We start from the raw sequence: 23381 nt of genomic DNA on the forward strand, positions 1-23381 counted from the left end.
TCAGCTGAGTCATTTATCCCGGATGTCTTAATTCTACTTTTGTGCAACAGGCCCCTGGTGTTTGGTTTGTGTGTTTTTGTGGACTCCCCCCCAGTGTCATGACTTTTGTCTTCTACCTTTTGGACTCTATTGCCTATTTGGATTGCTGTCCTGGTTGGTTCATCTCTTCCTTCCTTAATTCTTGTGTAAGCAATTGTAAACTTCATTAAATCCTCTATCTACACCACCTCTACCTCCTAATCTGCATTTTGTTCCAGTTCCCAGTTTTTTCCTGTTTGACACTAAATGCAACACTTTGTTTTTGTCCAGTTATGGAGTTGCTGTTTCTATGTCAGTGTTTAAAATGCAATCCTGTTGTATTATTATTCACTGGACTTTTAGTGACTTACTCTCCGGTAAGTCAGTCACCACTAAAGGTGCTGTGTCCATCAGGGTGTAAAAGTAATTAGGATTTTAATTTTAAATGTGTATATTCTACTTATAAACCAGGTGAAATTGTAACTTTATCTCATTGTGACTTAAACAGTATGTATGCAGGATGGAGGGTGACCCTAATCTTAATCATCCACCTCTGTCCCCCCCCTTCTGCTGGGAAGCCCCTGCTCAGCTTCCCCCTGCCAAGCTGTTCATTAGCAGGGGCTGGTTGGCGTCCTGTTTGCTAATTAAACTGGATTGGAGAGCCTGTCTAATTAGCCAACATCACTGTGCTGACCCCCTGTGCTTCTGTTTTCATCAGTCTCCTGGTTGCCTCCAGTTTTTTGATCAGCCTTCTGTCCTGTCTGTTTTTGATCTGTGGCTTCACATGCATATCTGCCTGGGATTACTGCAGGGCAAATTCTAAAATAAACTTGGGGATTAAAGGACAAATATGAAACACACAACTTCACACAACCCACAATTTAAACAAACTGTGCAGTTTGGCGTGAATGTTCCCCATAAGTATTTATCATTGCTTGGACATTTCTTTTTCAATAGAAAATTTGTATTGGCCCTAACTCTGTCAAACTTGAGAATAATGGGTTTCGATTCCTGTATGTGCTACAAAGGAAGGAGACTGATGTTGAGATTTTAGTCTTAAGGGTAGAACTTAACCAAACAAGTGGACAAGCTTAGGTTAGGTGACATCTCTGTATTTGTTAGGAAGCGCAGTGGTGGAGGAACCTGTTCTGCTGCCACAAATAGAAGGAAAACGTCTGAGATTTGATTTCCTCCTCATCCAGGTCGTAGACATCGAGCATTGTTATATCACTATAATATAAAATAGGGGTTTACTCCCCATCTACCAATAATTGTATGTTTGTGTTAAGCCCATGCTATTTAGAATTTACTAAAAATGTCTTTTTCTATTAAGCTTTGTGCAGAGCTTATTCCAAATGGCTTAGTGAAAACATTTCCATCTGTTCTGTAATTACATCATGTCTCTGAATTTTTTTTTTGTGAACCACAATTCACAAACCTCAGTTGTCACCATCCTTTTTTGTAACAGCTGGATACTCTGCATATGATGCACTCATTCCAGCACACACTAGGCAGACACGGCCCTTAACTGTTCGCTGGATTAGGTATCATGGAATGGCAAACAATACACCAGCCACAATTCGATTGAATTTTACTCCTATTGTCCAACATGATGCACAATTGCTCCCTGTCTGTGCATGTGACATCTGGGCAAGCCTATTGGCTCCCAGATTACCAGCAACCAAAGGGCAACCTCCCTTGCTGCATCATCCAGTGAATGTGTAACACCCCCTGGCTTTGTTATGCCATCATGGCCTTCTTGTGTTGAGCCATGTGATTGAGTTCATCATTTCTTTTGGCGTAATACTCTGCTCTTCTGGTAGGGCAGCGCCACCCAGTCTGTCTTCAATTTCCCATTAAGACCCAATTAGGCTGTAATAGGGGACAGAAGCCAGAGGAGTAAACCCTTCCATCCCACAGATCGCAGAAAGGATGTTATTCGGCAACCTAGTGTGCTAGTGTGATGTAAAGTCGGGTACACTCATTTACAGGTTTCGGGTCGGGTACACTCATTTACAGGTTTCATTTATTGCACATTACAGCTTGCCCTAGTGAATCTTTAAATGGCACCTTGCAAATCAGTCAGAGCAGACAGTTTACTACTGGCAGGCTGGATGTTGACATTAATTCATTTTGAGTGGTTAGCTTCAAGTTGTCGGGGATCAGAAAATCATTCAGTTACTAGTATGATAATTAATTAGTAATTTAAGTAATTTATCAAGTAAAAATAACCAAATTGAGTGGTTACAACTTCTCATAAGTCAGGACCTATGTCTCTTTGAGTTTAGCCATGCTAGCAGCATTGCTATAGGTACTGCATGGCAATGTTGATCGGAGGTTGGTTCCACCACTTTGGTCCAGACTGAAATATCTCAACAGCTATTAGATGGATTTACATGAAATCTGGTACACTTGTTCCTGTTCTCAGGATGTAATTTGTAATAACTCAAGGTGATCCTCTGACTTTTCATCTAGTGCCATCATCAGGTCAAAATTTAAATTTGTCCATACTGCTTTATGACCAAATACCTGCAAAACTAATGACATTCCCATCAGCCTCAGCTGTACATTGTGTTTAGTGCTAATTAGCAAATGTTAGTATGCTAAAACTCTAAATTAAAATGGTTAACATGTTAAACATTATACCTGCTTAACATTAGCATGATAGTATTGTCATTGTGAGCATGTTTGCATGCTGACATTAGCTTTTAGCTCAGAACTCAATTGTGCATAAGTACAGTTTTACAGAGAAGAAAATATAAGCAATTTGTATACGTAATTTCAGGCTCTAGAAATGTGATGATTTGTGTTTTTAACATTTTCTAGAATTAATCCACTTATTTAAAAAATATATATCAATGAGTTATAAAAATGATCGTAGACACAGCATAAACTTACAGGAAACTGAGCTTAAGACATCCACACTCATGGTCTGTAGCAGTGGTTGACCACATCTTAGATTCTGGCAGGCACACACGTGTGAAGCATCTCTCAAGGCTCAAGGAACTGGACGTTTTTGCTGATTTACCACCATCACCCCGGTTGGCCTGTTATCATTCTGTCTTTTTGTTGTGTTTTTCCATTATCTGGGAGCATTTAAGCCATGTTTCACCCATCAAAAACTGATGTGACAGTTGATAAAAATACGTGATCCATCTGCAGCTGAATATGGCTCTTAGTCGCCATCACTCATTGGTGGAGGGAACAAAGCAAAGGGGTGGGGGTGGGGGGCAAGAGGATAATCCTTCAGGATCAGCTGTGTGTGGGTGGACATGAGTAAGTGCAGCTGGCACAGCCTCTCTTTTTCTATCTCTCTGCCTATCTCTCTCTTTTTCTTATGTGTCCCTAACTAACACACTGACTGCTGGCCTGTACACAGTGTGGTCAGGGCTGCTAATTCGATAATATGTCCATGGAAATGTTAATTTGATAAAATGGCAAAGTTTAAACATTTTGGCCATTTTGCTGCCACTATTAACAGAATACAAGTTAAAGTATAATTTGGACATTACAGTTTTTCCTCAATCGATTTGGTACATTTCTCCAAACTCAGGTAGCAGCTCTCAAAACAGTTAACACAGCAAACTAAACACACTCTTATGCTGGCACAACCGTTAAGTATTCACTGCACAATGAAACACAGCATTTTATTCTAGTAATGCATTTATTAAAATTCAATATTAACATCAAAACTAAAAGTGTGTTCTGTTGATTTTTATAACAAATTCAGCTGAAGATACACAAAGAAATAAATGAAAATACATGTTTTTCATTAAGTTCTATATATCTATATCTATATATTTTGACTGTAGCACGATGGCCAATCACATTTCTCCCTCTTCTTTTTTTTGAAGATTGAAGCCTGCTTCATCAATATACAGGTACTCATGAGTTGCACTACTATCCAACTCCAAGATTCTCTAGAGTAAAAAGAACACAAGGTAAAACATAGTAAATTTGTGTCTTACAGTAATGGCATTCATTGCAGTCAATACTACTGTGAAATTGTTGCTGAAGTTTGAGTTCACACTTTGAAGCAGCAGTATACATAGATATGCCTAAATCTTTTCACATATAGTAGCATGGAATAGTTTATGGACACATACTTAAAATTCAGGAAAAATATATCTTTGAGTTGACAGTAAAATTGTAGTAATTGGGTTGCACATACTTGAACAAACTGGAATCGCAACTCCTTCACGCTAACGGAGTTCCTCTCAAAGGGCACTTTGTATACTTGCTTCATTCGGATAGCATTTCTTCTTAGAACACGGTCAATTGTGGAGAGACTGCATTGGTGGATATTGTGGAACAGTTGATTGTCCTGTGTTATTCTTTGCTGAATTTCTTTGAGGCGGAGGGTGTTGTTCTGGACCACCATGTCAACAATGGCATGCTCTTGTTCAACTGAAAAGAAGTCTTCGTCCACCTGACTGTTCTCTAACTTCAATTCTGAAAAAGGTTTGGACAAGCAGGAACATTTACTGTAGAGATCTAGATCTATGTCAAACAAGACTACATGGACTCTCATTGTAAAAGTAGAATGATATAGTTACTTACCGGTTTTCCCTCTGAAATGTACGGATAATTGAAGCCACTGTGGATCTGTTTATATTGGGCTGAACTCTCTGGCCAGCTTCTCTCAGTGAGAGACCATGATTTATGACATGGTCAATAAGTGTGGCTCTGATTTCATTTGAAACACGCGTGTACCCTACCCTCATTCTACCTCTCCTCCCTCCTCTTACACCTTGGCCTCCTCTTCCTGTTTGCCCTCCTCTTCCTCCCTGTCCACCTCTTCTTATATTTTCTCTTTCCACTATACCATTGCCCTCCAATCCATCCATCTCTTCAATCTCTGCTCCTCTTTCTACATCCTCAGCTCTTCTCGCTCTTCCTCCTACATCTTCAGCTCTTCTTTCTCTATCTCCTCTTCCTCTTCTCCCTCTACCCTGGCCACCACCTCTCACTCTTAAACCTCTTCTGTTTCCACTGCTCATACTTCTTTTTTTTTTTTGTCTTACTGTATCTCCTCATTTGTCTTCTTTGTTCTTCTTCTCTTCCCCTTTTGTAGTTGTTGTAATTACGTAAGACAGCTGTGTGAACAATTAGGAAATTGGCTTTTTCTGTGTTGAGTGGATTACTAACTCATCAGATAACAATTTGGCGTTAATTGAAGACACAAGGTGTGCAACTGACTATTTTACAATTCACAGAGTTTTGTTTGTTGTGTTTTGAAAATGGTACAAAAATGCTTGTGATCTTTGTGAAGAACAATGAAAAAGTTACAAATGTTTTTCCTGATATATTAAAGATTTGGTTGGCTGTATGAACTGCTGTGATAAAATTTGGGATTTTTGTGCACAGTGTTTTGAGAAAATTATGCTTTTGATATGTGATTTGTATGAAATGAAGGAGAATTTACTATCTGTTTAGGACAATTACAAAGTGTACTGATCACTGTGTTAACTGTTTTGAGAGCTGTTACCTGAGTTTGGAGAAATGTACCAAATCGATTGAGAAAAACTGTAATACTGCACAGGGGTTACTAACAGAATGTTTTCAGACTTGCTGTCAAAGCTAGATCCTGAAAACAAGTTTTGTGTTACATCCCAATTTAATTAATTCAGGTCAGTTAAGATACTCCATACCTGATTATTTTGGATATGGATTGTTTTGCTGCAGACTGCCTTAGCTGTGAGGTGTTACTTATGCATCTACTGTGCATGTGATGGAGGAGTTTAAAGTCACTCAAGATGATGGACATCTCAGATAAGCTGACCATCAGCCTCTAACTGCTCATGTCAGAAGAATTTGGTTTGGCAGTCAGAGAAATGCTGAACAACTTGCTGTGAGATTCTTCAGAATCAGTCAGTGGCAGTGAAATGTATACATGGGTGGACAGCTGAAAGACAGACAAAGGAAGCATTTCTCTTTGTCCTAAAAAGGTGTAAAGCCTCTGCAGACTGACAGGCAGGGAACTGGCAGATTGCAAGCAAGATCTGAGGAGCCTGAATGAGTCTCTGTTGCATTAGTCCAGAGGCCAGTGTCAAACTAACTGAAATGGCAGTAAAACATCAGCTCTTTTCATTCATTTCTCATTTGTCACCGTATTTCTCAAGGTACAGGAAAAACATAGAAGAGATATTCTTAGCACTGCTGCGTTTTCCTCAACCAGAATAAGTCTCTCTCTTTGCTGGGAGAATAAAGCTCTCCTGTTTCCAGAGAATACAAACAGGTGTTTTTTTCAAATAGATGCAGTGAAAGAAAAAAAACGGACTAGCCTGGATAATGATCTTAATGCAAAATTAAACAGATTCCAACTCTGAAAGAGATTTACAGTACAACACAATTTGAGAATGAGCAGGAAAGCACTTTGAACCAGCGCTTGGAAAAGTGGCAGTCCTCCAGCTTTCACTCCAGCGGAGAGTGCTTCATAAGCTGCAGGTTGAGTGCACGAGATGAATGAATGAATGTATGTATGTGACAGGGACCCTACACTGTATAACGTTAAGTTCTGCAGTGGCATTCTAATCAACCTGTACAGTATCACTTACCTTCAAGTGGTACCCAAATATTACAACAGTAACGATTTCCATATGGGAACTTTATGCATCATGTTGTATGTTTACATTGGTGTAGTCACTCTTTACATTTACTGCTCTGTGTACACATGAATAACACATGGTGATAACTGGTTCTGCTTGTTCAACAGATCAAAAAACCCTGAGAAATATATACTTAAGCTAGAGTTTGCACCCAGTGCCTTCTGTTTAGTTTGATTCCATATTTTATTGAATTGTAAATGTTCTGCAGAGACAGGCAGAGTGCCAAGTGAAATGGATCCAGCTCATGAATGTTACATTACCATTTTGAAGCTGTATTTGACTTGTCTGCTGAAATTCTGATCAGGAGAAATGCTGAAGTTTCAAGTGCCACAATGTATTCTCTTCAGCTAAATTCACATTATTGGTTCTGCTCAAACCACTGAAACATCCCTTGATGTGTTCACAGGGGTTAATTTAGCTCTCCTACTAAAGCAGTTTCTGTCAGCTGAGTTGAATATTTGACCTGTCATAACTCTTCTCTCATCTTCCTCCATCTGTGCCTGTTTTGAGTATATATAGATACTAAATATTCCCTTATTTGAGTATCCAAATTATCGAGATTTATAATGGATGCTGGCCCAGCGAGTGGTCATGAGCATCTGATGAAAAGATGGGTGCTGCATTTACTTGAAAGGGGGGGAAGGAGGGGCCCATGCAAATACCAGGCCTCTGTTCAGGAATGAAAAATGCAAATGAAGCACAATAGATGGGTTGTTTTATCAGTGCTGTCTTATAATACATGTCCAGTTCAATTAAATACATTTTTTGCTTTGATAGCTTTCCAAATGTATAATGTAAAAACTAACTACAATTACTCAGTAAACAAACGCACATTACATTACATTACATTTATTTTCATCTCTGTCTATATTTTGTTAAAAACTTCTTCTAGGACACACTTTTTAGCACTGCGCAAGGGAGAGCTCATAAAACTTTTCTGAATTCAGACAGTCAAAATCCCCTTTTTAAAACCCATTTCTTAGAGGTGTCATCAGTAGACCACAAACAGTGTTCAGTGTTGAGAAACACGTAAAGGGGGTTTGCAGTTGGCTTTCCAACTTTGAATCAATACATTGTTATGAATCAGTGTTTTTTACCTCACAGTGTCCAGGGTTTAAGAACATCTGTTCTTAAAACTTTAACTAATTTACTAATTGATTGAATTTATGGCTCTTTTTCTCTTTTGATTCCTCCAGGATCCCAGAACGAAGCACAAATTTAAGATCCACACCTATGGGAGCCCCACCTTCTGTGACCACTGTGGCTCTCTGCTGTATGGCCTCATCCACCAGGGCATGAAGTGCGACTGTGAGTTCTTAATTTCTGCAACTTTTCACTCAGTATCATGTAACATTGCGTTTTATAAAATAGAAAATTGAAATGTTGTTCATGTTTGTTTAAAACTGTTGAATTATGTCTATAAATAATTTCTTTACAGCAATATTTTACAATGAGTCAATGCTTAATGAGTCGTATAAGTAGCAGTTTATAATATAAATTCTGTGTATCAAGTGGTAAAGTTGATGCTCAAACAGTGAAGGAGGAAAATTAATCCTGCACAGTTCTGTTATACAGGTCAATGAGGCATAAGTGTGGCATGAATAGGAAAATAATGGTTTGCTTTACACACATTACGTTCTGTTTTAGAGCCACTTTATCAGCATCAATCTCCTGAAAAAAAAAAAAAAAAAGCCTATTGTTCCTCTTCACTGAATATCATAGGCGTATGCATTTCCCCTCCTTCTTGACTTTCACTCATTAAAATCACACATTATCTATTTTTGGTCTGCAGCTATGTTTCGTGCACCCTGAATAGGCATGCTATCAGAGCTCTTTATTAATATCCCTCCCTCACTCTTCCCTTTAATCTTGTGTTAGTGGATTAGTCTGAATGCCTTAATGGGCTCCTAAATACATTATCCTCCACCTGCTACAGACCACCAGTTATGCCTAATGATTGCTGCAGGGTGTACATAAATAGAGATGTGGTGCGGCAAATTATTTTGGCAGATCAATTGCACCTGTAATCACACCACAATAAGATTGTACTGTAGTGTTTTTAGGCACTGGTGAGCCACATGACAGTTACAGTGAGGCATAAAAAAATGTGTTCGTAGAGAGTAAGGTAGCAGCATAGCCATTTTTTATTATTTTTCACCTATTGACCTGCAGGCATGATGATGTAACCATTGGTAACTGTTCCCAATCCATTATAGTGTGGTTCAGCTGGCTGACACACATGCCATGTATGCATGACATCACGGGGCTGAATCTGGGTCATAACCTTGTTATCTCCTCTTTCACACAGCTTTAAGAAAATCATTCTTTTAATATTATGCCAGACATGTATTATACTTGGAATGAAACTGAAATATGTCCATATATAGGTAAAGTAAATCTAGCAGCTTACGGTATTTAAACATCAAGCCATAAGAGGCTGCACACATTATACTACCATATTTTATATGGCGTTTTATTGAACACAGATATTTTATTAACATCATGACTTATCATTATGATAGCTATAGATCTTAGCTGTTATAATTAAAAAAATATGTTACACAAATGCTTGAAAACCTAATATAATAAACAAATAAATCAGTTGCAGTCTTTGGCATGTTTATCAGGAAATTTACAACAGCATCAGTATTTCAGTCAATTTTAAGAAAGCCCTGAGCCATCCAATTTGGTTTGATTGGGATCATCTTTATCTGCATAAAGCCCTCTTCCCTGATGTCTTTTATCTCTTCTCTCTGTCCCTTCAGCCTGCGATATGAATGTCCATAACCAGTGTGTTATGAACGTGCCCAGCCTGTGTGGAACTGATTACACCGAAAGGAGGGGGCGTGTTTTCCTAAAGTGTGAGGTCACCGGGGATAAGCTGCAGGTCACAGGTAGGCCTCATAAAAGCCATTAACTGTTATCACACACTGGTTTGAATGGGCTTGAAAATGCAAGGTGTGATGCACTGTACTGGTTGATGTGTGTTTATGTCAAAGTCTTGAGGAAGACTTTTGTTTGTTTTTTGTTTGTACTTTAGATTAGATTTTTGGATTAGATTCAACTTTACTGTCATTGCACAGAGTACAGGTACAGAGACAACAAAACGCTGTTTAGCATCTAACCAGAAGTGCGAAAAGCAGTGTAGTGTGCAGAGTAATGTACATATATATATATATATATATATATATATATATATATATATATATATATGTATGTATATATATGTATATATGTATGTATATATATATATGTATATGTATAAAACTTTGTTCTTCACCCTCCGCGGGTGGTCTTATCCTTCGAGCTCGGGTCCTCTACCAGAGGCCTGGGAGCTTAAGGTTCTGCGCAGTATCTTTGCTGTTCCTAGTACTGCATTCTTCTGGACCGAGATGTCTGGTGTTCTTCCAGGGATCTGCTGTAGCCACTCCTCCAGTTTGGGGGTCACTGCCCCGAGTGCTCCGATGACCACGGGCACCACTGTAGCCTTCACCTTCCAGGCCTTCTCCAGCTCTTCTCTGAGCACTTGGTATTTCTCTAGTTTCTCATGTTCCTTTCTCCTGATGTTGCCATCGCTTGGTATTGCCACGTCAACCACAACGGCTTTCTTCTGCTGTTTGTCCACCACCACGATGTCTGGTTGGTTCGCCATTACCATTCTGTCAGTCTGAATCTGGAAGTCCCACAGGATCTTGGGTTGGTCATTCTCTACCACCTTTGGAGGTGTTTCCCACTTTGACCTCAGGGTTTCCAGTCCATACGCCGTGCAGATGTTCCTGTACACTATGCCAGCCACTTGGTTATGGCGCTCCATGTATGCTTTTCCTGCCAGCATCTTACACCCTGCAGTTATGAATAAGTTCGAATCCCCCTCGGGACGCATTGAGCAATGACCATCATCCAGTGTGGGTCCTTAGGCAAGACCCTGCACGCTACTGCCTACCTCATGATGATGAGAGACAATGAAATACATGACATGCCGGCTCAGACGTCGCCCGACCAAACAAGGTCTGCGTCAGGTGTTGGGGAACCAGAGCATCGAGATGACAAATGGGCTACTGGAACAAGACGGAGATGGGCGAGATGTGAGATATATATATATGTATGTGTATATATGTATATATATGTATGTGTGTATATATGTATGTATGTATGTATGTGTATATATGTATGGATATATATGTATGTATATATATGTATATATACATGTATATATGTATGTATGTATATATATATGTATGTATATATATGTATGTATGTATATATATATGTATGTATATATATGTATATATGTATATATACATGTATATATGTATATGTATATATATGTATATATATATATGTGTATATATACATGAATACGCTAAGATATATACAGTATGAGTATGGTATGTATGTATGTCTGCATGTGTCACTGCAGGTAGGCTGGGATGAGGGTGTAGGTGGCAGCAGACGCTATTGTTGTGAACTGTTTTGATTGTGAACCTTGATCAATTTCGACACTTTGCCCTTTTTTGTCGATAAACCCTGACTGTCTAATTTCACACAGACATTCGCTCTCTATCCCCTGCTGCCATTAACCTGAATTGAACCTTCCTCACCATTAACTCTGCCTTAACTCTGCCTGCTTGTGATGTATTGAATCCAACTGCTGACTGCATGGCTGGCCTTGCGATCAGTATGCTGCAAAGGCTAATCCCTTTTGTTGCACAGATCGATAGAGCCTCTCCTGCTAAACATTCTCCTTTAACAAACAATTCACAGTTACGACACACTTGGAAGGCAATCCCAAGCCAAATATGTCCAATATTCCTGCAGTGGTGTGTGGTCTGCTGCGTGGGCCTCGTGTTGTACTCTTTTTAAACAGTCACGACTTGCTCTGTGTTGGATGGAGTTTCTGATGTAACTGAATTGTCTCTGCAAAGTTAATTGAATGCTTGATATATTCATTTATGTCTCATCAGAATTACAGAAGGACAAGGTCTGAGCACTCTGCTTGTGAGCAGGGTCATTGCTTTACAATCATCTGTCTTACTATTCATTAGAAGGCTACTCTACATGATCATATCATTGGCTATTCCAGCCATTTTAATTACTGATGGCTCTGATTTTGGAGGAACACCTGGTCTTTGCCTACTGAGCTCAGTAGTATCCTCAAAGGATATAATGAGGTACTATTAATAGGATTTACTTAATGTAATGTAATGAATGGTTATGTCCAGAAACTTTTCACATCCTTTAGAATTCTCCTTGCAGCCATTTGTTAATATTGTCTGAACAGCCAAAAAAGAAAGTAAGATTAAGACTATCTGAAAAAAGATGCATGTCATGTCTAATCTATACATTAATGTTATGGATAAAGATTCATGTCTATGTGTCACAATCTACTCCCTTGTCAGTCTCTAAACAACAAGATGTTTTAGCATGAGAAATGTCAGCTCAGTTAATCGTAACTAAAGCCACAACGTTTTTGGCCTAATAAGATATCCATGAAATTAATTTTACCGCTATCTGCTCCTCCCAAACTTTGCTGTTCATTAATGTTTTTATTTATTTATTTGTTTTCTATGCTTATTCATCTTTTGCATGCCTTGGGCGTTTTCCAAATATACAAACAATGCATACAACAAGATGTAGGCTTAAGTATTTTAGTTTATAAATAACAAATTATTTGACGATAATCATAATTGTCGACTTTGCAGACAGTGTTGCATAATCCTCTCAGAGCAAATAATGGCTGACCAGCTGCTGTGGTTAAGATGAGATAATTTCATGCATAAGCTGTCAAATGCACTGTAACTGTTGTGACGTTCAGAGTACCTGGCTAAAAGTAGCACAGAAATAAACAGTGTGTGTTTGATACTGCTATGAGTGCAGTGTTCTCAGTTTTGAACATGCAGTGAGGGCTTCCAAGAGCTGTGGTCCACCAACAGTGCAGGACAACAGTGTGTTTCTGTACAGGAGCCTTTGCCTTGTATTTCGAGGCATGCTGTAAATCCCCCGGCTGTAATGATAGAACAATAGTGACGACAAGGAGCTGACAACAGGCGCACATAATCATTCAATTAGCTGGCTATCAGGGATCAGTGAATAACAAGACCCCGGCACTGAACTTCACTGACTTATTTACTTAACAAATTATCACTAGAAGGAAGAGGGTTAACGTGGGCAGGGAAGTGGTCCAACAGCTACACACATGTCTAACACAACACAAACGTTATGAAACATCTATTTGAGTAATGGACAAAATTACTTGTGCATGTTTGGCTCATTCATGGCAGTTCGGTGCTCATTACCTGAACACTAAAGCACTAAATTAATGTTACCACTACCATTACATTATTACTATTTGGGTCTCTGTAAATAATATTATAAAGAGTACGGCCTAGACCTGCTCTATAGGAAAAGTGCAATGAGATAACTTCTGTTATGAATTGGTGCTATATAAATAAAATTTTATTTAATAGAATTAAAGTTTGCTTTCCATACTTATGATTAGTATTTTTGCACACAGTTGAGCTGATTCTAATGTTGTATTCATTCCAATCACACTTGCCATTCGGCTCAGCTAAAAACATAAAGTAAACTCAAATGGTGGACAACATAAAGTAAACTTAAATGGTGGAAAAGATGGACACTTATGGGTACATACTGTAAAGCACTGATTTTGATTTCTGATGACTAATATCATGCATGATCTCGCCAAATGTCTGGCTCTCACCTTTAGCAGGTTTGTTTTTCCTCAGCTAATTCATTAACTGTCTGTATCACACAAACACACTCACATAAACTAGTTTAACTTACGAGAGAATGTGTTTCTTTTAGTTTAGTTTCTGCGTTTCCACTTCTCCATCTGTTGTTATCTCTTGACATGAGTTCATCTCTCACAGGCCAGTCATCCACTTGAATGCATATCCTGTTTGTGCAACTAATGCAGTTTATGCCCTTAATGCATTCTCCGTGTGATTAAGAAGCTGGGACTGCAGGAATATTATTTAGCATTCTGAGGCAGAGGAATGTTCACGGTTACAGTGGTTTTAAATTAAAAAGAGAACTGAATTTCAAGGTGAAATCTAGGTGGGACAAAAACACACTTTAAGGTACAACAAACCACTTGAATTAACAGGATTAGGTTTATACTGAAGGTAGCATAATAGACTCCTGTCAAAAGCAAAGATTTCTTCTGCTCCTTCCTTCCTCCCCCTTTTAAACTTCAGTCTCAAGAACTCGTAATCAATATCCTGCTGGATAAGCTGGCCGTATTAACACTGACCCTCTTCACACAGTTTTTGTCTGTATGTTCTTTAGAAACATTCCAGTCGTTCATTTTTGCTGCGCTGCCACAGACTGCTGACAACTCATGATAATGATGTGTATGTACTGTATGTAGGTATGTATGCATATTTCACACTTGTATGTGTGCTGAAGTACACATGAATGTGTATGTGTGCACACCAGGGATGGGAAACCACCATTATCACCTGCAATTGTGTTTGAAGTGAATGAAAACCTGCAGACTCTTTGCCCTCTGTGGTACATAGTAGCCAATTCCTGATGTGGACAAAACATCCATGTTATCATTTGCATGCGTTCTCTCGTGTGTTTGTGTGTGTAGGTGTTTGTATAGAACTGCTGTACCAGCCTGCAGCCCACTCAAGCCAGATTGTATCGTAGATTGCATTAGCTGCTGTAGATGCCTTGCAGACAGCCTGCCAAACAGAATTGTGATACATGATGAAGAGTTTTGCAGGGAGCAGGTGCAGTGGATGGCTGTGAGGAGGAAACTTAACATCATTTTCAGATTTATCAATCCACAAACACATGTGTCATCCTTTTATTAGGTATTAGGACTGTGACATGCATTTTGTCTACAAATAGTGTGTAGACACTGGGGCTTAGCTAGCTGTTGATGGTAACTAAATACCTTCAAATATAACCTACAATGTCTTGTTTTTTATATATACACATGTTGAATACAGAAGAGGCTTTGGAGTTGCTGGAAAGCACATTTGACAGAGACATAGTCTAATGAATGATGTAACTAATTACTTATGCCATTGTGTAATTATTAACTAATGTAATTTTTTTTCAGTGTGAAACAAGTAGTAAGCAATTTATTGCCTTTCATAAAACACTGTTTATGATACTTGCTCTGAAACAAAGGTGAAGCTGTTGACTCCTCCGTGACAGAAATTTAAAAGCTTCATTAGAGCCATCTGAGTCAACTGAAAAACATATGCTTGAATTACAACAAACACCAACTGTTTTATTTGGCTTCTAGTTTTTTTCTGTTCCCCAATTCAAATGAAGTAGGTTCAAATGAGGTCTAAGAGCAAAGTGCCACACTGACATCTGGTGTGGTCTCTAGAAAGTTGTCATCTTCTTTGCATTGCTCCTTCATGTACACACACACACACACACACACACACACACACACACACACACACACACACACACACACACACACACACACAGTCCTCAAATTCCTTGACCCAAATGAAATTTTACTAAAGCATATTTGGTCAGAAGCACAAGCAGATCTTCTTCCAAAAAAGCCCTATCATCTTTGTTGGTAACCAAATTTACTTTGTTCATTTATCTTGACCATAAAAGCATGTTTCATATTTTCATAAACATTATCTGTCCGAATGAGTAGCTCAGTTAAGAATGATCTCACTGTGTTTTACATGAAACAATAATTCTCCTCAGTCTCTTTCATACTTGCAGACTTTTTTAATGGGGGATCATATTTGCAAACCAGGTGCAACCCTGGTATCCACAGAAGCCAGATGAGTCTTCAGTCCAAGCAAAGCTACTACAAATTTACAATGTAACAAAACAGACAGACTTTGAATGTCTGGAACAAGCAACGTAATATGGTGCCTTTAAGTCGAGAGGGAAAGCTTGAATGTGCATGAATCCCACAGTGCACACACATTTAACTTTGAGTGAGAAGTAACTCTGGTTTCTTTTGGGATTCACCAATGGCCAGAGCCAAAATGTTCAACAGGAAGTGACATGGCTGCCAGGGGAAGCAGCTATCCTTTAAACCCACACATGGACCTACACGTGAACTCCGAGCAGACCAATAGAGACAGACAAACAGACTTTCTGGCAACGCCACTGAGATGGCTAAATGAAATAATGAGTCACTCAGAAACACAGAGATATTTGTGCAGTTTGCAGAAACATGATTTGTGAGAATGTGTGTTTTTGTCGGTTAGGGTGAATGGAGAAAGGAGGGGAGGTGCTGAAGGAGACAAAACAAGTTTTGTTTCTCTGGTGAAGGACAAACGTAGTCCACTAACCTTGTCCTCCCCCTCTCATTCCTGCTAACACACACAGGTCCTTTCTGTCTGTTGGTGCTGAGGAAGCCACCCTCCTGTTTGTTTCAATGACCCTATTGTTCGTTGACTCAGTGCAAATATCCAGAGTACTTTTGGGGGAAGGCATGTCTGTCATTTCTGTCCACGTTGTTATATTTACACTCATACTCATCACTGTGTGTGAATGTGCATGCAGACATGTGCACGTACCCTCGCCGCCTGCAGGTCCTTTGGGAGTGTGTGAGAGACAGTGGTAATAATTACATTTCTGTTTTGTTCCCTCGTTGACTCACCCAGTTCTGCAGAAAAGCCTCATTTAACAGGCCCTCTGCTCGCCCTCCTCTCTTTTTTTTTATCTCTACTTTAACCTTTTCATTAGATTTTTCTTCTTGCCTCAATGTCCAAATGTGCTTTCTGCTATTTGCTACACTAATGCTCATGTAGGAGTCAATTTGTTTTATATGTAGGTACAGTGTAGGTGTGTGTAGGTCAGATCAGTGCTCAGAGTGGATATAGTTGTGGGTGGATCAGGGAAGCCAGATTTGACTTTTTAACCTTCTGGAGGTGTAGCAGCCCTTTACAGTAAAAGACAAAATCCACCCTAAACACTGTTAACATCTTCTGGCTGATGCAGCGAGCAACAACCTACCATACCTGTGTATAATATCATGTGCACAAACACTGTAGTTGCATATATTTCTCTCTATCTTCAAGAGTTGGGGTTAGATCAAGGTTCCAACTGTGGTTTGGATGCAGCCTGCGGGGTTGCCAATTGATGATCACTGCCCAGAGATCTGAACACCGCTGACTTACTGCCACTGCTTCTAATCTGCGGCCTTTTCTTACAGTAATTTCCATTTCTTAGTGTCTGAGTCATCATGCAAAAAAGCCAACAGGTTCTTGCCAAGAGAAAATTTACTTAAAACCCTGCTATTACATTTTCCCTATGAATCAGAGTTAAAATGAAGCAGCTGACAGCGTTTGTTATGTGTTGGTACCAATGCCAGCATTTTTCCACTGCAGGGAGTTGGCCATTGGGACAGCAGCGTCTCCTGTCTTAATTTTCTGTAGTGAACTCCTTGGCTGTCTGTGTGCTTATAATGTAGATATAGTGCATCAGAACAGTACTGTAATTATGATAAAGATAAAGTTTTTAAAATTCTGTAATACATTTGATATATACCTCGTTACAGCCCATTTTCAGCCCATATTATGCTTCCAATTTTAAAGAAATGAATACATTTTGCTGAGATTATCCCACTGCTGAGCTCACTATAGTGGGTAGCACATACACACCAAAACTCATGTGCCCTCCATATGCCATTCTGGAGGTGTGCTGGTCATTCCACTTCCTTTATGCTGATGTAAAATGACATTATAAAGAAAACAGTCCTGCTGTTCAAGTGGGCTTTTAAAGCAGCGCAGAGGTACGCTGAGAGAGTGGAGGACAAAACTGTTGGTTTACATTTTGTGGACTGTGTTTACACAGGGAGTTGAAGAACAAACATGGCTGGCCTGCTTTTTGAGGTTAGGTCATCTGAATACAAGGCTTTGTGTATTTGTGTGTGCATGGTTTCACAAATCATGTAAAATCTTGAAAGAATGTAGGAATTAATGACATTTTTGTTACTGTGTAAACCTTGAGATGTTGTTGTACATAGATACACCTCTAACTTCTGGTGCAGTGCAGGAACACAGAGCCTAAAGAAGAAAGCAAACCACCGAAAATTGATCTAGATTGAAAGGCCATTTTGGCAGCTCTTTTTGTTACATACAATAATGAACAGATGTTTGAGAAAACGTGGAGAAAAAACACTAGGGCCATGAAAATATCAACCCTTTCTGACAGTAAAAGCTTTGAAGAAAAGCTGTGTGACTATTCTTATCACTCCTAATGACAGTGACATCCTCCCCATCTTGGTATGAACCGTCTTAGTTTGTCTCCATCATATTAAGACTCACATATACAGACTTTCTCCCTCTTTCAGTGTCTCTGTGGAGCTCATACAACAGCTGAACTTTGTTGCTGTGTGATTTCTGCTGCCAGACTCCCAGAAGTCATGTCATTGGTATTCCCAGTCTGTCATCGCTGCCCTGCTTCGGCTCCCTCTTCTCAGCATGGTGCACACTGTCTTCTTTACGCCATTTTAACATATGCCTCTGCCTGTCGTCGCTTCACCTTTCTTCCTTGTTGCTTGGCCTTTCCTTCTTCTTTGTTTTGTCTTTCAGTTGCCATTCTCTTTCGTTTTGCAGAAAAAAAAGGAGTAAAACTTTATGTAGTTTGCAGTAGATGGAGGCACTAGGAGGCATTAATGAGGCAGTCAGGATTACAGATTGAAATCATATGTGCTGATTAGCCGTCATAAAATTAAGAAAGCTCAGCAAAGCTTGGCTGTATTTGAAATTTGCAAATACAAAGCTGATAAGTCATAAAATCATGTGTGTTTGGTGGGTGTTCAGCTTGGCTCAGATTTTCTACAGTCTTATCAGGTCAACAGGTGGTATTTTTCCAGGGTTTTGGTTAGTTTTAGTCGAAGCATGTTGGGATAAAACAGAGTTCAACAAGTCGTTTTTGTAGAAACTGCACCATGTTTGACTTGTACTGTTGTTTAAATGCAAGCCAAGATAGTTGTGAAGACTTGTATCCAAGCAGCTATGTTACGGCCCCTACACACACCCCTGCTTCCTTTGTCATAGGGTTTGTGTGTGTGTCTATTTGCATATGCATGTGTTTCTAAACTCATTTGCACACAGAGAAATGGAATCGTTATGTACTTTGCACTTTAAGACATATACTAAATGATGCACAGTAGAAATTCAGGTTTTTCATAATATAATTTGATCTTTAACCAGGAATTGTCAGCATCACAGATAACTTGGCCTGTGAGCATATGTCTCTGCAGTACAGCTGGAAAGAGTTAGGACTACACACACATCTTGTTTGGTTTATGCCACACATTATATGGAAGGAAAAGCTCTGTGCCAGCCAAGCTAAATTAGGCAATCTAGGATGCCCCCTACTGTTCATGACTGGAGGTACACTTTGCCGTAACTCTTTGCAGAAGAGATACTTAACTTATTGGTCTCTTGTCTGTAATCAACAAACACATAATCTTATGGTCAGAGCAAACTTCAAATACAGCCTACACGCACATTCTGCAACTCATACCATCATGGTATGCTGATAGAGAAATAGTTTTTAATTTTTGTTTTTATATTTAAATTTTCTATCCCTGTCTCAGTACTTTTTTTGTGATATTATCCCAGAAATGTCCAGCATATTATCTAAGTTCATACTGTATAATTTTTATAGTTTGTATTGTTTGACATCACTTTTCTAGTTCGATAAAATCACAGTCATTACACAAGAGTCCACTCTTCCTGGACAGGATGATTGACAAAAATAATAATTATTATTTATTTATTTATTATTCTGACAAATTAAATTACATCAAGCTTGATTATGTTCCACAGTCACATACACGAGCACAAGCCGCTAAACAATGTCCTTTTGTAGGTCTGTTTTATAAATGTCATTTGGGTGCTGTGACTTTGCATAAATACAGCCAGCACATGAAATATTCAAAACATGACCTTTACAATGCAAGAGTTAAAAGTTGAAGAAGGAGCATTTGGTACCGACGTTAAAAGTTCATCAATTCACATACAGTACATGTTACATGGAACTTCACTCAAATATAACATATATACAACATATTCTGTGCAAGTTGTCTATGTATATTAATATTACCCATGTTAAACACTGTCAGGGTAAAATGAAACTCCCCACTGAACTGCAGTTGTAGATTATTGCAAGACATCTAACGGCAGAAAGGTGACGTTAAGATTGAATGAGCAAAAAAAAAAAACAGTCCCTCTGTGCTTCAGTCTTCCTTTCTCTGCTGAGTGCATCCATATTAGAATGCACTCAATACAGCAAGTCGTTCTTTGGTGCCTGTCGATGGGCTTTACACTTTTCTATTGGATTTCTGAGAAAGCAGAGGGTTGCTAGCTCAGGATTGCTCAATACCTTCCCACACCTCGAGTTGCTTCTGTGAGCTGCTGTCCGTCTCTCTTCTCAAATATGCTCCCTCCCTATTGCTCTCCTTTCCCTCAGTGTGTGTGTGTATGTGTGTGTGTGTGTGTGTGTGTGTGTGTGTGCTCTACAGCAGCTCACACCATCACTCATCAAACTTCACACCTCGCTAAAATCGCTCAACACCCAAATCCTCCACCACTGGTGCTGAGAATAAAAGCAAACAATGGGAAGGTATTTACTCTTGGCTTATCAAATAGCCATTTGATTTTATTGGTACAACCACACAGAGGATAAAATGAACCTGTCATCGAAGGTTTTACCAAAAATCACTCATTTGTTCATTTACCCTTCTTAATCCTATCAATACTGTATCTCATTCAGAGTATTCCAGGTAAGACAGTGGGTTTAGCATACTGGCTTAGTGCCTTCCTCTCCAGGTCTAAGGTCAGTTAGCATCTTCGCTACTCAGGCCGCCATTGTAGTGTGGTAGACAGGGCCACACGGAGGGATTTCTGAGGTCTCCGGGGGCCAAGATTTAGCCAAGCAAGGCAGGCATTCACCCTGTCCCTGCGGGGATGTGTTGTGTGTAGATAAACACAGTATGTGTGTGTAACTGTGTGTACGTTTGAGTGTGGGCAGGCATGTGTTTATGTCTGCGTGTGCTGTACTGTAGCTCAGGTCTGGCAGTGCTCCAATGCTCAGGGCTAATGGAGTGCTAATGTCCCTGGTGTGCCCTTGTTTATTGAACAGCTAAATACAGGAAGAAGCCTTCGCCTACTTAAGCATGGCACAGCCTGCAATTTTGAATCACTGTTCTCATAACACGTCCTGCATTTGCTCCCCATATGGCTTGGCGCCATTAACAGTCCTCATAGGCTGTAATTTGCCGTTTGATCTTGAACACGTACAATTTATTCTATTGATGTTCACCTGTTGCTTAAATGAAAGCACCTGTTTTTCCTGACCACAGCGATTTGTATTGTAGGAACCACACGGAATATGAATGAAGTCTTCAGTGTAGATAGAAGACAATGTGTTCATTTAGCTATTGAAACTGGGCTTATTTAATAAATCCATCAGGCGTTAGTATGGTAGCTAGCAGCTCAGTATGGTGCAAATTAAAACATTGCTTTGCTTATAGAATCACTAATACTCTACATACTCAAAAATTCTATGTAGTTCATCTGTGTCTCTATAGACAAATGGATAATTTCTCCCTATTCTTTATCTCCCATCAGTGGGTGAAGGCAAAAACCTGATCCCCATGGACCCCAACGGCCTGTCTGATCCATATGTCAAGCTCAAGCTCATTCCAGACCCCAAAAATGAGACCAAGCAGAAGACCAAAACCATCCGCTCCAACCTCAACCCCAAATGGAACGAAACCTTTAATTTGTGAGTAAATTACCTGTCGTCACCTCTGTCTTACCACAGGCTACACTACACTTTATTATTTATTATTATATTTTACAATGTGACATAATGATTATTGTGAATGTAATGTCAGCAGTATATTAAAAACTACTGCATTAGCTGTTTATAATGCTGCTGCATCTTCTAACGCTGATACTAATGATACTAAAGATTATTTTACTTGTACCACTACTGATACTGGTACTGCTGCTGTTACTACAGTACAACTGCTATCACATTCCAATACACCATGATTTACACCATGATCTTACCTTCATCAGGGTTGTGTCTGAAGTTGTTTCCGGTTTCCTTATTTACAGTCCATCAATCATGTGACTTATAGATCACCATAGATCCTAAATATACAAAACAACATTACCATCAATTTTTTTTCTACATTTATTTGACAAAATACAATAATTACTCCCATTGGATACAGAAATGTACAAGACAAATATAAATGACCAGAAGTACGAAACATACAATATTAAACTGCGCCGGTTGATGTTAAATGTAATTGTGGCTGAAAATCTAAACACAAAACTTTACATAAATAATCATGCGTACCATCTATGTGTTGTATAGCAAGCTGAAGCCTACAGATAAGGACCGCAGGCTGTCAGTGGAGGTGTGGGACTGGGACCGGACCACTAGGAATGACTTCATGGGGGCCCTTTCCTTCGGCGTATCAGAGCTCATCAAGGCTCCAGTCTGTGGCTGGTAACGCTCACATCTATGTTGTTATTGACCCTCATGTATTGTTTGAAATTACTGTACACAGTGTGGTATTAACTAGGTTTCTATTTTGAAGCCCAGCAGCAATGAAACTCCCTCAACAAATAAAATACTTCTGTATTTTTATCCTGAACAAAATATTCCTTCCCTTGCTATGAAATTTGAAAACATAAAAGTTTAGTTTCACCTCCATGAGGTTCTTCATTCGAACTATATTATTCATTAAATGTTTTGATTGTCTCAGTGTTTCTATCAGGCAATTTACCTGCCTGTATAAGCACTAAAAGCCATATTAGTATCATAAATAATAGCACAAGAGACAGCATTAGAAACAAAAGTATCAACAGTTGACAGTTTATAAAGCTGACCTCCTTTGCCTCTTTGTATCCAGTAAAACAGAGGCTGTAGGTAGGTTTGGGACTTTGCTTTGGGCAGTAACTTGTTCTGTACTGACTGATGGCCACCTGGAGCCACAGCAACAGCTTGTCCCAGAGAAGAGAGAGATATTCATTTATCATTCACTTATTTAATTGGCAGTTGTGTTTGTGTCTGCTTTGACATGTCTGTCATGAATTGTAAAGTGGTGCCAAATACCCCAAAGGCAAAGAGACTGTTGTTTACCATGACGTATACCCAGACCCAGCGGCCTATGTCAAGATCAGTGGAAGAGTAGAATAGTCTTATCTCTAGTCTTATCTCACAATGTTTCTCTCTGTGTTTCTCTGTATGTGCCCATCCTCATTCTCCCTGTCCTTCTTCCTCCATCTTCCCTCTCTCATTGTCTCTCTCTTCCAGGTATAAGTTATTGTGTCAGGAGGAGGGCGAGTACTACAATGTTCCCATCTCAGAGGAGGATGACGGGAATGAGGAACTGAGGCAGAAGTTTGAGGTGAAGACTGAACTGAAATAATCACCATTGTCATTTGTTTGTCTGCCTGTCTGTTTCTTGACTAATTAGTGACTAAATGTCTGGTCTAGAGTGAGTACAACAATGTAGCATATAAACAGTATCACTGTGTGTCTGCAGTTTCTTGGTTCTGATACATTTGTTCCGCTGTGTTTTAGCTCCATGTAAATGCTTTTAATTTTTTTGTCGGCGATGAGACTTCTCTGTTGGGAAACATGTAAAATATATGGTGTTTTTTTGTATTTCTATCAGTCAAGTGAGTCATTGTTGTTGATGATGTGGTAATTCTATATCTGACACAGCCCTGCCTAGCTGTGTGACTGAGACCACCTATC

General features: G+C 39.3%; 1 protein-coding gene across 5 annotated transcripts in view; it reads left to right on the forward strand.

Moving 5' to 3' along the window:
• prkcaa (protein kinase C, alpha, a) overlaps nucleotides 1-23381 on the forward strand; it is a 156078-nt gene that overhangs the window by 80181 nt on the left and 52516 nt on the right. For 4 of the 5 annotated variants that reach the window (XM_044190213.1, XM_044190212.1, XM_044190214.1 and 1 more), the window contains 5 exons: nucleotides 7823-7934; nucleotides 9392-9520; nucleotides 21230-21386; nucleotides 21990-22124; nucleotides 22935-23028. In XM_044190213.1, coding sequence (XP_044046148.1) covers nucleotides 7823-7934; nucleotides 9392-9520; nucleotides 21230-21386; nucleotides 21990-22124; nucleotides 22935-23028 — 627 coding nt within the window. Of the gene's footprint in view, nucleotides 1-83; nucleotides 186-7822; nucleotides 7935-9391; nucleotides 9521-21229; nucleotides 21387-21989; nucleotides 22125-22934; nucleotides 23029-23381 lie in introns of those variants that run through there. The other variant, XM_044190215.1, reaches the window with a different exon arrangement.

This window comes from Siniperca chuatsi, linkage group LG3, assembly GCF_020085105.1.
Source record: "Siniperca chuatsi isolate FFG_IHB_CAS linkage group LG3, ASM2008510v1, whole genome shotgun sequence".
Classification (NCBI taxonomy): domain Eukaryota; kingdom Metazoa; phylum Chordata; class Actinopteri; order Centrarchiformes; family Sinipercidae; genus Siniperca; species Siniperca chuatsi.